General features: G+C 33.8%; 2 protein-coding genes across 2 annotated transcripts; both read right to left on the bottom strand.

Annotated features, from left to right (window-relative positions):
- Positions 1 to 719: 719 nt before the first annotated feature.
- Positions 720 to 2,545, bottom strand: LOC106123411 (neuropeptides capa receptor-like; the record flags this gene model as incomplete). Its single annotated transcript, XM_013319708.1, has 4 exons — positions 720 to 794; positions 922 to 1,029; positions 1,569 to 1,669; positions 1,966 to 2,545. Coding segments are annotated over 4 exons (843 nt in total), but the record flags the coding sequence as incomplete, so codon positions are not given.
- Positions 2,546 to 3,132: 587 nt separating this feature from the next.
- LOC106124795 (carotenoid isomerooxygenase-like) lies at positions 3,133 to 9,711 on the bottom strand. Its single transcript, XM_013321766.1, has 14 exons — positions 9,614 to 9,711; positions 9,260 to 9,364; positions 8,437 to 8,548; positions 7,090 to 7,236; positions 6,825 to 6,932; positions 6,517 to 6,614; positions 6,222 to 6,302; positions 5,943 to 6,023; positions 5,409 to 5,533; positions 4,912 to 5,088; positions 4,466 to 4,622; positions 4,307 to 4,368; positions 3,755 to 3,853; positions 3,133 to 3,455 (listed from the first exon to the last, which is right to left on the bottom strand). The coding sequence occupies exons 2-14, from the start codon at positions 9,360 to 9,362 to the stop codon at positions 3,282 to 3,284; spliced, it is 1,524 nt and encodes a 507-aa protein (XP_013177220.1). The 5' UTR covers positions 9,363 to 9,364; positions 9,614 to 9,711; the 3' UTR covers positions 3,133 to 3,281.
- Positions 9,712 to 13,686: the final 3,975 nt, after the last annotated feature.

The raw sequence follows: 13,686 nt of genomic DNA, 5'->3' as shown, positions 1-13,686 counted from the left end.
CTTATACCGCAAATGCTAAATTTATGGATACGCCGTTATCAAGGGATATCTATGTAAATCAAAAATGTCAAGTCATTTTACCTCCATAAATCACTATATGTAATTGTTTTATCCCGGTTTAATATATTATGTTTAGACATTATTCCTTTATCTGGTGTTTGGTTATCTATTTATGAACATAGTATATGGATATTTTAGGATGAGGGTTGAAATGTAGATGGACATGTATTTTTAGTGAGAGCGTCGGTGGCTCAGGGGTCAAGCACTTGATTTGCAATCTGTAGGTCCTAAGTTCGAATTCCGCCATGTACTAATGTGTTTTTCGATATCCGATTTACATATGTACATTTAACCGACGTTTTTATGGTGAAGGAAAACATCGTGATGCAACCTGCACATATCTGAGAAGAAATTCAAAGATATGTGTGAAGTCAACCAAACCGCACTTGAAATGCTTAAGATACAGAACCAGCGATAAAGCATAAAGAAAACTGTCAAAAGCCTATTCCGATTTATTTATTTTTACAAATTGTAACAGGAAGTGAGGTATTGGCACTATTTGTTGAGTCTGCTTTAGTTGAGTCTTGCTTTTTTGACTAAATTTACTGATTTAAAATAAATTTTCTTTACACATGTTCTTATTCTATTCAGCGACAGTCAATAGAGATTGTTTTGGTGTTTAAATGACCATTATTTTGTTAAGGATTTTAACATAAAATATCATTAGGGCTTCAAGTTTCTCAAACCATAGTGACGTTAATTTCACGTCTTCTGATCTTGGTTATCCATAGTCTCTGGAAAATAAATAAACACATTAACTTGTTATTTTCTTGTATAATTTTTAGGTTATTATTTTTTTTTGTAATCTTGTTGAAAGAAGTCTAAAAGCTGAATTTGTTGTAAAATATCATTACTAAATACCTTAAGAGATTCTCTAAATTTGGTAGAAATCAAACTGAAGAGTATCGGATGCAGAACGACGCTGAAGAATCCAGTGACAAACATAACCTTTTCGTCGATCAGCCACCACTGGAAGTAAATGGCATATTTTATTAAAAGAAAAAGTTGAATTATTACTATTTCTGTTGAAAACATTTATCTATATATATAAAAATAAATTGCTCTTCGTTAGTCTCGCTAAAACTCGAGAACGGCTGAACGGATTTGTATCTTGGTCTTGAAATGTTCGTGGAGGTCTAGGAAAGGTTTCAAAGGTGAGAAAAATTCGAATAATTGTTGGGAAAACCCAAATAACAGCCCTATTCTTTTGTCCATATAAACGATTGAATGGACCTCGCTGAAACTTGGCATTGGTGTAGAACACAGTCTGGAAGAACACATAGACTAATAATTATGCTTTTTTAATTACGGGCGGATGGAATCGCGGGCGACAGCTAGTATCAATTTTTTTTAACATCCTCTAGTTTAATTACTTTATAAATGCTCTTGGTTCGTATAATATTATTAATTCTACAACAATTCACATTTTTAACGAATTCCATAAAATAGAGATAATATGTTTTAAATTATTTTGGTCTCAGAAACCCCTGATTAGCACTGCTACTAACCTTTACGAAAGCCATCAGCTGTTTCATCTCCATAAGGAAGATTAGCATTCGCATCGTGAAGAACGGCGACCAACACAACAGGAACGAGAGAGCCAACGCTACTGACCGTAAAAATGATAAATTCATTAATAAAAAATTGTCAAGATTATGACAACGCATAGAAAGGTTGTTTCTTCATTTATATTGCTGTAAATGTTTGCACCGATTTGCCTTTTAATTAAATTCTAGCAGCGACACGTTTAGACATGCAATTCTACGGATCTAGTTTTGTATACACCAGTGTTTTTTGTATCATAAAAAAGGTTTGGAGCTTTCTAACAATCTATTTAAAGTTTAAAGTTTTTTTTTAGTACATTAAACAATTATATTTAATTCTATTAAATAAATATAAACTTACCAACCAGTTGATTCACTTTCTTTCTGTGGTCCTGATGATTGAATATCTTGTTGTTGGAATAACGCTTCTGAGTTACATTTACTTTGAATGCTATCATAAAATAAACGTAGGACATGATGATCATTGGTATTACAAAAGTCACTAGAGCCAGTACACCATTAATAATCCTTGCTAAAGGAGTCGGAACAGTCGAACAGAATAATGTTTTATTCGCCTTTAACGACTTTAAAGTCCAAAATTCCGGTATCGTCTCCAATAATGCCATAACCCATATAACTATAATCACTTTCAACACTCTTCGCCAATCAGAAGTTGATTGGAATTGCAAAGGATACCAAATAGCCACGAACCGTTCGATCGACAACATAGTCAGAGTTAATATAGTATTGTTCCATAATACTATTATAAATAAATAGTGTATTTTACACGACCAAGTTGCATATTCAAAAGAATCAGCAGCACCCATCAACACAGCGAGAGTTGTTATGATATCAGATGTTGCTAAATTTAATAAATAATAATTAGTTATCGTGTGCATCGTTTTATCGTAAAATATAACTGCACATGTTAATAAATTTTCTATTAAACTGATGAGTATTAATAAATAAACTGTTATAACAAATACTGTTTTCATCCAAGGTGGTTCTTCTTTACGGCAATTTATTAAAAATTCAAGCCACATTTCCATGTCATTATCATTTCCTTCTGATAGATTGAACATTTAATTGTTATATTAATCTTTTGCACGATCGTATTTTGTTTTAATATGGCACTTTCCTACAACGAATGATCACAGGGTGTTCATTTCACAAGAGTTAATACAGTAATGGGCTAATATCTACTAAATGGCCCAATGTTTGTTCAATAACGTAAAAGGTTTGCGATAATCATGTTTACGAATTAATGTGTGCCGTAGGATTAAGTTAACACATACAGTCTGGTCAACTAATACGGTATAAATTAGTCACAACAAGTAACAACTTGTTCATCTCAATGACTTATTAAGCTTTTTTACACTCTACATTTTGCTTTTAATTCCTATTCATTATTTAACTTATAATACAACCTTCTTCTTAAATATATTTCACCTCCTCCTTTTGTCTGGTTTTGACCAATCAATTACTAACAATTAAGAAGGTAAGAAATCATACACAAATATTTGTGCTTGAAATTTATTAAAATTATGTTAAACAGTACTTCTTAATGCATAAATCAATTACAAAACTAAAATTGAATACATCTTTTATATTACAAATATTGAAAACTTTGGAATAACTAGAAAAATGCTGCTTGATTTTTTTTCTTTTGTAGGTTCTTCATGCTTTTTCCGGTAGAAACCATCCGTGTAGACATTTAGGTGCTGGGGAGGGTGTTTCAAAATCAACTCGTGCGATTTCTTTCATTGTACGAGCATCAAGCACTAGAAGACCCATGGAGCACTCTCGTGATCCCCACAGCAACGCACTCAACAGTACCCCACCATCTTCTTGCTGTAATATATTTTAAAACATGTTATAGTTGCCTATTGAATTCTTTAAAAAGTGTTACTTATACAAGAGAAATTACGTTTTCCAACATGCTTTGTATATATTCAATTGTTTTTAAACGTTCATATAATTCCTTCCATTCATCTACTCGACTTCTTGTTCTAAATAACATTAAAAAAAAAATTCTTCAAATATAAATTTTACTTTGTGGGCCAACGCAGGTATTGTGTTTGTATTTTCGGGTTAGATATGTATTAGTGTTATTTTAATTAGTTTACTTTAATGATAGCTTGTGAACTTACTCGAGAATCAGGTTCTGGTATGAAGACAGGTTCGCTTGGGTAACAATCAGTTTCACACCAGGACCAAGTCTCACCAGACGACGTGTCAACTTTGATTATCTGTAATATTATAATATTTTCTTTATTCATTTCACACTAAAGTAATTTAATTACTTCACAGATTATTAATCGGGAAAACATTTGAATACATCACATTAACGTTATGAAATAAATACAAACAATTGAAGGTAAAAATTTGTTTCAAAGAATTTTGCATTTGTAATACGGTTTAAAATAAAAAAAATCATCGACTCTATTCTCAATTCAATGTATTCTTATAAACTCCAAATAAATACAAAAAAGTATAACAATTGCAGCTGTTACTCGATTAATTAAAAAGTATAAAACAGATGCTCGCCATAAAGAGAGCTTTTTACTTTCATAAGAGTCGAATTGTATTATTTTAATTTTTGTGATATTTTTTATTCTTTTTCTTATTCAAATGGCATCGGACGGCTATTATTTTTATTATATTTTTATATGATTGTGTCGGTTCTTTTTATTTGAACTTACCGCTCCGGGATTTTCAGCGTCGACGTCCGAACTAATGGCGTAGAAATATCTATACGGCCGGCCTGAAATTAGTAAATTTTTAGCCGACTTCAAATAGGAGGTTATATAAATACTCAAAGTTCTACTGAATTTCTATTATCTTTATACTGTGTTTTTTACCGTTGTACAAATCGTAATGTATTCTAGGAGTCTCGCAGCCCAAGTTGGCGAGCAGACGCGGCGTCACTTTGCTCAAGGCCGGCGCTGCTAGCGACACCTCCAACCGCTTCGGCCGGCCGCGGAACCATTCCGCATACTCTGCGTTACTTTGCATCGTCTAAAGATTATACAGCGTGTTACAAGATACACTAGTGTTTAAACGCTTTCTGGTATCAAAGTACTGATATTTTCACATCCTATGCACGTGTGTAAGTTCTGGTTCTGGTAACATCACGAATATTTATAGAGCGTAGTTTATTGATGAACTTATAGTAAAAATGTCTGAGGAAGTCTTGATGTAGATTTAATATGAGAAAACTAAAACAAGCGCCTTTCTGTCGACTGACCTGCATATTAGGGACTTCATTATATTTATATCGATGAGGGTCAGTTCAAGGGTTCCTTACCTCAATCGCTTTCACATACATCGCGTCCAACGCCTTCGCATCCTTATAAGAACATAAATCTACGATCAATCTTCCGTCCTGCTCGAATGCGTTGATTATGTGAAGGAAGAACATAGTTTCGGTTCGGAATCGTTTAAATTCTTTGCCAGTTTTCTTACTTATTAAAACTATGTTCGTCTAAAAATTAAGGAAAAAAACTATTGAATACAAAACATATCTCCATAGGTTCCCAGTGTGATCAATAAAATTAAAATACGAAGTATGCATTCGAATTTCAGCATAGAATTCATTTGATCTTTTTCCTTTTGAAAAGTATCTTGCTTATATATACGCGACAATATTTTATGAGGACGTCAGAGGTATTCAAAATACGAAGTGATATTAACGTTCTACATTTACAAAAAAACAGAGAGTTTCAGCTATGAAACTTCACTGTTATGCTCGTGGATTGATATTTTTGACAATTTATTTGCTATAATAAATAATTAAGGACTTACCTCGTGTTCAGGAAACCACTGTAGACTAGATATCATAGGTTTATTAGCTAGCTGGTTGCGTAGTACTCCACAAATAGAGACTGTCAAGGGTTGTTCGAGTATCACGAAATAGTTCTCTGTTACACCTAAAAAAATTCATTAATTACACTTATACCATAGACAATTCAATTTCGTTGGATTGTACCATAATGCTATTTTACAGTGGTAGACGCTAGGGCAACATCTGTTGCACGAATTTGTCGGCTCGCCTAGTGCAATACCACGACCACACAGAAGACATAGGTCCAATGGAAGCAATTCCGCGTTTCATCTGGTGAGAGTCGTTTCGAAGACCTAATTTTAGTCATTTTTCCCTTCACACCCTTTTCTTATAAGGAAAGGATGGAAAGGTGAAGTAGATTTGACGAAGGAAGGGGATTAGTAAGGGGATATATTTTTTTGTGTCCCTCCTCCGTCGTTTTAAGACGTTTAAGTCGTTTGTCATCTAATATTATTTCATGAAAAATAGAAAAGTGATTTGTCTATTGTTCTTACCAAAAGTGTGCATATATGCAGGATGCATCGCCCACCGAGGTTTCATACTGCCAATGATATGAGCTCGTTCGAACATGTCACCTTTAGTAATGAAGAAAAATCACATTACTGTTTCTACCATTTACATTATAAAAACGATCTGCTTTAGACTATTGGTTTTTATCAATTTCTTTAGAACTAAGACTTATTACAAATCTCAGTTATATAAATGAGGAATACAAAAAGAACGTTATAGTCAATTTTGTACGATTCTATAAGTTAATTAGTGAGTAAACTTACCTTTTTCTGTGTAAGGAAATTTAACAACGACGTGACGTAATCTGCCTTTGACAATTGACATGCCAACGTTGATGACGTCACCTGAAAAAAGTTAAACATACATGTTGGTAACTGTCGCCCGCGACTCCGTCTGCGCGAAATTTAAAAATAAAACTTTATTAGTAGGTTATCTTCCAGACTGTGTTCTAAATCCATGCCAAATTTAAAAGAGATCCGTTGAGCCGTCTGGAAATACCTTCCAACAAACATCCATCCATTCATCCATCTTAATCTCTTGAAAGCACACCGTACTCACCATTTGGCATGACATGGGGATGTGACGTATGATTCACAACTGCAACGCATTTCATCATGTCTTTCCTCTCCAATGTGTCCAGTGTTTTTGGGTCTATTCTAGAAATTAAAAAAATATTTCTATTAAAATTATTTAATGGTTAAAACTTTTAGACATTACTAGTCAGAATCCTTTGGCACGAATGGCGCGCCTTCATTACAAAGTGTCAGAATGTATAGTTAGGGGACATAAACGTCGACATTTTAGTAAGGCCAGTGTTGCGCCAGTACACCGGCACAGTGTCGGATTCTCTTCCTAACAAAACGTACCTGTGTATAAATGGTCCTTCAGTAAAAGAGTATATTTCATCACCGAAAGGATATAAAGATATCATTGTATTGTCCGACAATTCTGCAGGTTTGAATATTGATGCAACTCTGAAAAATTAGTATATAGTAACACTAATTGCTAAAAGTAATTTATGAATATTACAGGCAATAAAATAATACCACTCTCTTTTTAGGAATTAGAAAATAGCTGTAATGGTCATATATAACTATTAAATATTAACTATTGATAAGTTTGATACACTACCTGTCAAAAATAGTGTGGCAAGGGTCAGGCACCGCTTTGGTGCCAAATTCAGTGACCACAATCCGATTTGCCGCGCGGTTCGTTTTGAACGTGTTGGTGCGGACGAACCGACATTGATATGTCACTGCTCCGTCCAGGATTGAAAATCTGAATGAATTTTCAATTTCATAACATAAATACACAGATTTCGGTTTCTTCGTCCATACATCTTGACAATAACTATGCTCTGATAGACAAAATTTTAAATAGCCTAACTACATTTACGAAATAAACTAGCTGTTGCCCTCATCTCATCATCTAGTAGCCTGCGTTCTTCCACACTATATGATAAATTTTAGCTAAATTGTAGCCTTTATAGCAGTCTTTCCCAAAGTGGGCGATAACGCCCCCTTGTGGGCGCTGCAGGTTTCAAGTTGCGGGTTATAGTAAAAGTTTCGTTTAGAATTCTCCGTTAATATACATACATAAATAGGTCACAGTAATTAATTAATTTAATTTGGAGGCGCTAAAAATATTTATTCTCAAAGTGGGCAGTAGACAAAATAAGTTTGGCAACCACTACTTTATAGGGATATGTTCTAACAGACATCCATCCGGTCCTTCGATTCGCATTAATAATATTAGTATCAAGTATGATAATATGAAAGTTAAATTGTTTTTTTTTATTTGTACTACTTAATTATGACGTTAAGTGTATAAGCAGATTCATTACGGCCGGCCTTGTGTTGCATTCTGTAATTACAGCCGCAGGTGAGCAGAGTCCACGCTTGAGGTAATTACTAAAGAAACAGATATCTACAGAAAATACAATAACATAATAAATATATTAACAATAGGTGCAAATATAATTAGCTTAAAAAAACTTATGAATGACAATCACGTGATTTTTATAGTAATTAAAATATAATTGATACATTAATGATTATTTTACTTTAGTATTATCCAATTCAACCTTCTAATAACAATACAATGAGATGCAAACATAGTTATGTTGCTTATGCACATGTATCCAAGAAATATCAGTAGGTACAGTGGGCCTAGCACGAATAATTGCGACAAACACCATCGTATCGTTTATCGCAAATATTCGTGGTAGGCCCACGGTCGTATTATCTTGATTATTCATTGGCTGACTTAGTGCTACTTAGGCGTAAGTTTTTCGAGCGTTTATTAATTATTCAAAATCGGTCATCGTAGAAATATATTTTGTACGATGACCGATTTTGAGGAATTATTCAATTCGTAATCTTTGCCAGGTTGTTTTAGAAAAAGTAAGTTGTCTTTTTAATTAATTAAGTAATAGTTATATAGAACATATAATTGTAAGTAAACGGTTAAATTAATTACCGATGTACGAGAGCTGAACTATCAAACAAGTGTTCGAAACGCATTGAACCAACTTTCAATGAGCCCGGGCCGTTTCGCAGTAAACTGCCTCGTAACCACGTTGGCATTTTTCCTGAAAACAAGAAAATGAATTTGATATAGAGTAAATGCATGTTCTAGACTTTATTAAAGTTTTTTTCTATAGTTATCTATAGTAGTAGTATGTAATATGCTGAAGTTTCTGGAATTTAAATTGAATACATCTTGATACATTGTTATACATCAAGAGCGTCGGTGGCTCAGGAGTCAAGCACTTGACTTGCAATCTATAGATCCTGGGTTCGAATCCCGTCATGTACCAATATGCCTTTCGTTTTACGATTTGCATATGTACATTTATCCGACGTTCTTTTGGTGGAGGAAAACATCGTGATGCAACCTGCATATGTCTGAGAAGAAATTCAACGATATGCGTGAAGTCAACCAACCCACCCTTGGCTTGCGTGGTTGACTATGAGCCCCTCGGTGGAGACGTATAGCGAGCTGATGACGATTATACATATATTATATCTTGAAATGAAATTAATACAAAGAACATCTAATCTACTAATTGGTACGTATATCATCTTTACCATAAATGAGAATACTAACTTCTGCCCGCGACTTGCGAATTAAAAAAATAGTAAGTAGCCTATGTTTTCTTCCACACTATGTTCTATATATGTGCCAAATTTCATCGAGATCCGTTGAGCCGTTCTGAACATATCTTCTAACAAAAATCTATCCGTCTATTATATATAAACTTTCGCATTTATAATATTAGAAAGATGCATATATACCGTACCTGTGATCTTGCCGTGTAAGGGTTCCGTCACTTCCACGTCACATGACCTTAGCCACACACTACTGTTACAATTAGGGTACAATTTCTCGCTGCTTTCCGCCATTTCTATAAAAACAAAACAACGTCTGTATTTACTAAAACATTAAAAAAATTCTCTTTTTTTTTTAAATACGCAGACTTATAAAAAATACATTTATAAATCACACACTGATCTTTACTTTTTCAATTAGATAAACGCTAAATGTCTTTGAATTGTAATAATTGCGACGTATTTGATTACGCAGACTAAGACTAATAGAAGACTTTAAATAACACAAAAACCGTTTGTTCTTAATAATTTTTTCATAAACACACCTTATATCACTCACTAAATACTGTCAACGCGTAAATTTTCACAAAAAAGCAACCACAATAAAATTATAAAATAATTTTCCTCCAAGATGTGAGTTGTGTCGCAGTACTGACTGAAGTGGTACTGAAGCCGGGTGGCTAAGGGTAGGTACAGTCGCTAACACCCCCGACTGACCTTCAGAACATCGTCGACATACACGAGTTTATTTGTGCTACATGTGAATTGTATTGTTACTTAATGCCACACTCAGAGTGGGTATTAAGGGATTGGTTTATTGTAGATTTGATAGACAAATCTATGGCTAAGAAACCATTAATTTATTTATTCGTTTAATTGTGATTTCCTTATAAAGATTGAGGTGTCATTTTTCACATCTTCCCCGGACTGTTATAGCAACGTTTATTCGTATTTTATAATTTAATTCTAATTATTATATTACATAAACGTAAATCGTATAACAGTAACTGTAAATTCACTTTTTTCGCTTTTTATATGGCTTCTTTACTTGGCATATTTTGTATGATAATTAACGTACAATGCATGGCACCATAAATTCCTTACACCTGCACAAAAAGCTGCTATTTAAATTTTTTCAAAGACAATGAGAGGGATAACAACATATTTTTGCCCAGGTGTTTTGGCAGCAATCATCGACGAGCAGTGCACTGATAGAGATAGTTAGGTTATCTGGAGATAATAAACGACAGACTAAAACTGTTCGGTAATTAAATAGAAAATGTATAAATCAAATAGTATTTTAATAATATAAATGGACACGAGCGTACCTTATTAAGGCACTTGACATTGAAAAATCGAGTAAGGGCAGCGATTCACTGAGACTCAAGTATTGAGTTAATAGCGATTTTTAATTTGTTTATAAATAATTTAAAAAAGGTATCGACGTTCAAAGTATAATAATGATCTATGTCGAACTATCTAGAACAAACATACTAATAGAACTTAGTCTAGTCTAATAAAAAACACAGTAAACATTAGTTTCGAATCTCCCTTTATCAGATCAACGGTTGCATGCCCTTATCCCAGTTAACACCAATAACTGCACAGAACACTGAACCATACCAATTATTCCAGGATGTTTTGTTTATATCCTGTTTTGTTAGATGTCTTTTGACCATAGATTTTTACCACGGGCAGACTTACTAATCAAATATCGCTTCCTCTTATAAATTACGGCAGACAACAATTGAATCCGATGGGATTATCCGGGTGGGGGTGAGAGTTGATCCTCGCGACCTCGCCGGCGGTTCGCGGCAAGGCCAACGATCAAGTTCAAAATGCAAACGTTATTAATTTAACGGGAAATCATAATATCATAATCATATTAATCGTATATAATCGTAACAGCATCATATAAGTACGTTCATAAGTTGAACTTTGCATTTAATGGATTATAATATAAATATATTACTGGAGAATATTTTTTAGTTTTTTATTAAGCACTTACTTTTCTGCGATTATTAGCTGTCGCCCGCGACTTTAGTATTTAAAACAACATAAAAAGTTGTCTTTGTGTGTTAATATCCATCCATTTAAACTTTCGCGTTTATATTAATAGTTATGTTATTAGCTATTGATGTTTTTTTTTTATATATCATAAGGTAGCAAACGAGCGTGCGGCCACCTGAAATCGCTGATATAGCCAAGTGACCGTTGCCCATAGACCTACGCAATTGTATATGCGTTGCCTACCCTTAATAGACGGAGGAGAGGCTGCACAGAAAGAAAATGTATTCCCGTTCCATGCATCCTCTCATCCAGAAAGACCACTTCCACTTCCCATCCTTTCCTTATAAGAAAAAAGTTGGGAAGGGAAAGAGGACTAAATTAGGCCTCCGGGACGCACACTCATCAGACGAAACGCGCAATTGATTCCACTTCACGCTTGTCTTCTGTGTGGTCGTGGTATTTCACCGGGCGAGCTGGGACAATTCGTGCGAAGATGTTGAAGCGGGCTCTACCACTATTAAAGGAATGACAAGACATGAAATGTGATGAAGTGAATAATTATAGATAACGAGAGACAATTAGTTTGCAACAGAACTGTATAATGAGACACAATGATCCACATCCGATTAACAATTTTTCAGTTACTGGCCTCAAAGATTATTAGGTAGATTCATCATCTTTACCTAAGACGCACCTCAATTGATATACATTTACCTATAAAATTCTGATACTAACTCTTCTCAAAATACAATTAAATCCAAAGTGATTTAAAGCTGGTTCTTGGACTCTATGATTTGAATCTAAAAGTATGTTTCAACCTGTGAAGTTGTTCTCTTACTTAGGGCGCAATTACATTAGTTGATAGGTCGGTCTTTGTAGGGAGTTGCCGTATACCGGCTCATTATCAATGTAAATGATCGGTCTATGTAAAGCAAGTGACGCTAACGACTAATGAAACTGTATAAAGTCTCGGTATATTTATTCTTAATTAATTTTGAAAACTATCCCGTTCAAAGTTGAATAACCCGGAATGTAAATATAAAGAATAAAATCCGTAACACGAGAAGCGAAAACGTGACCGTTGCCAAGACCCGTGCTAAGGATGAAAAGCATTACATTGCACGTGACTAAATAATCCAACTCATTTGATCGACCTTCCTACTTTATATGGCCTCTGTTTTACAGAACCTACAGGAACAATTAACAATGTCACATCTAATAATTTTCAAAAGCTTCTAATTGAAAATAACTTTTTTTTTGAAATTCAAAACTGTTTCCTCCATCTCAAAGCATTTGCAGGTTACGTAGCCTTGTGCACAAGGAAGTATTAAACTACACATGTTCTGCTTACCAGATAGTACTTAAGTTGGCTTTAAGTTCCTACGTTACGTTGGAGTATATTTCACTTTGAAAACCAAAAAAAAAAGCAGAATGAAATGTTCGCGACGCGACACTGAAAACTGGACGATGTTGTTTGACCTCGAAATATTTTGAGCCGGTACAGATGTGGATGCATGGATTCATTTAAAAATTATGAAATTGCCGAATGGATTGAGTAATGAAATAATAAGAAATACATTCATTTTAACTATTAATGTATCTACATTACTTTAATGTGCACTGATTTGATACACTTTCAAATTGTATTATTAGAACAAATCCCGAGAGTAAATATTCTATTCATACAAGATTGTATTACTTTCATTGGCAGTTTTTTTTATTTGTCCTGGTTGAATTTACGGCATGAAACAAAAGAAGGTTAGATTAATGTTATGAGAAAATTATACAAAGATACTAACTGCCGCCCGCGACTCAGTCCGCGCGGTAAAAATACATTATTAGTAACCTATGTGTTCTTCCAGACTATGTTCTACGTCTATGCCATATTTTAGTAAAATCTATACAGCAGTTCTCGAGATAACTTCAAAGAAACATCCATCCATCCAAACATTCGCATTTATAATATTAGTAAGATTGATCTGGCTCAATCAATCTTCTAGTTGGATTTTTAAGACTACGTAAAAAAGTTTAATTTAAATGTGACGTCATTTGACGTAAAAGTCGTAAAACAAATACTTCGATCGTATTGTGATTGCGGGTTTAGTCGCAGTCACAACTGTTGTTGTCCCTGTCTTGTCAAAGATAATAACAGAGATGGATGCATGGTTATTATGCATAGAAACTTATAAGTAATTATTAAGATTATTTTACTTACATGTTTCCTTTATTACGTGTAAGTATTATGGAAATAATATTCAAAAACTATTCAATAACTCATAGTTAGGACACACAAAGTAAAACTGAACTTTCGAAACTTGTTTACGAATTTGCCTTTTACAAACTGTACAAGTATAAAGTTATAGGTAAATTGTTTTTACTTCCCAGAATATTTGTCTCGTCTGAACTTTAAAAAAAACACTAAAAGAATAAACAATATTAATAATAAACACGTCATATTTTTTATTCAACTCATTTGCTGTCCTCTTATTGACGGAGTCAATTCTTCGGGTTCGATTCTTACGAACAAAAATTAATGACTTTTCATTTAATTTCGCTTGTTACCTTGTCTTTAATATTACTAATAGTATACAAAGATCTCAGAAGCTCT

The sequence above is a fragment of the Papilio xuthus genome, unplaced genomic scaffold (assembly GCF_000836235.2).
Source record: "Papilio xuthus unplaced genomic scaffold, Pxut_1.1 DF828952.1, whole genome shotgun sequence".
Lineage (NCBI taxonomy): Eukaryota > Metazoa > Arthropoda > Insecta > Lepidoptera > Papilionidae > Papilio > Papilio xuthus.
This window is presented reverse-complemented; position numbering and strand designations above follow the sequence as displayed.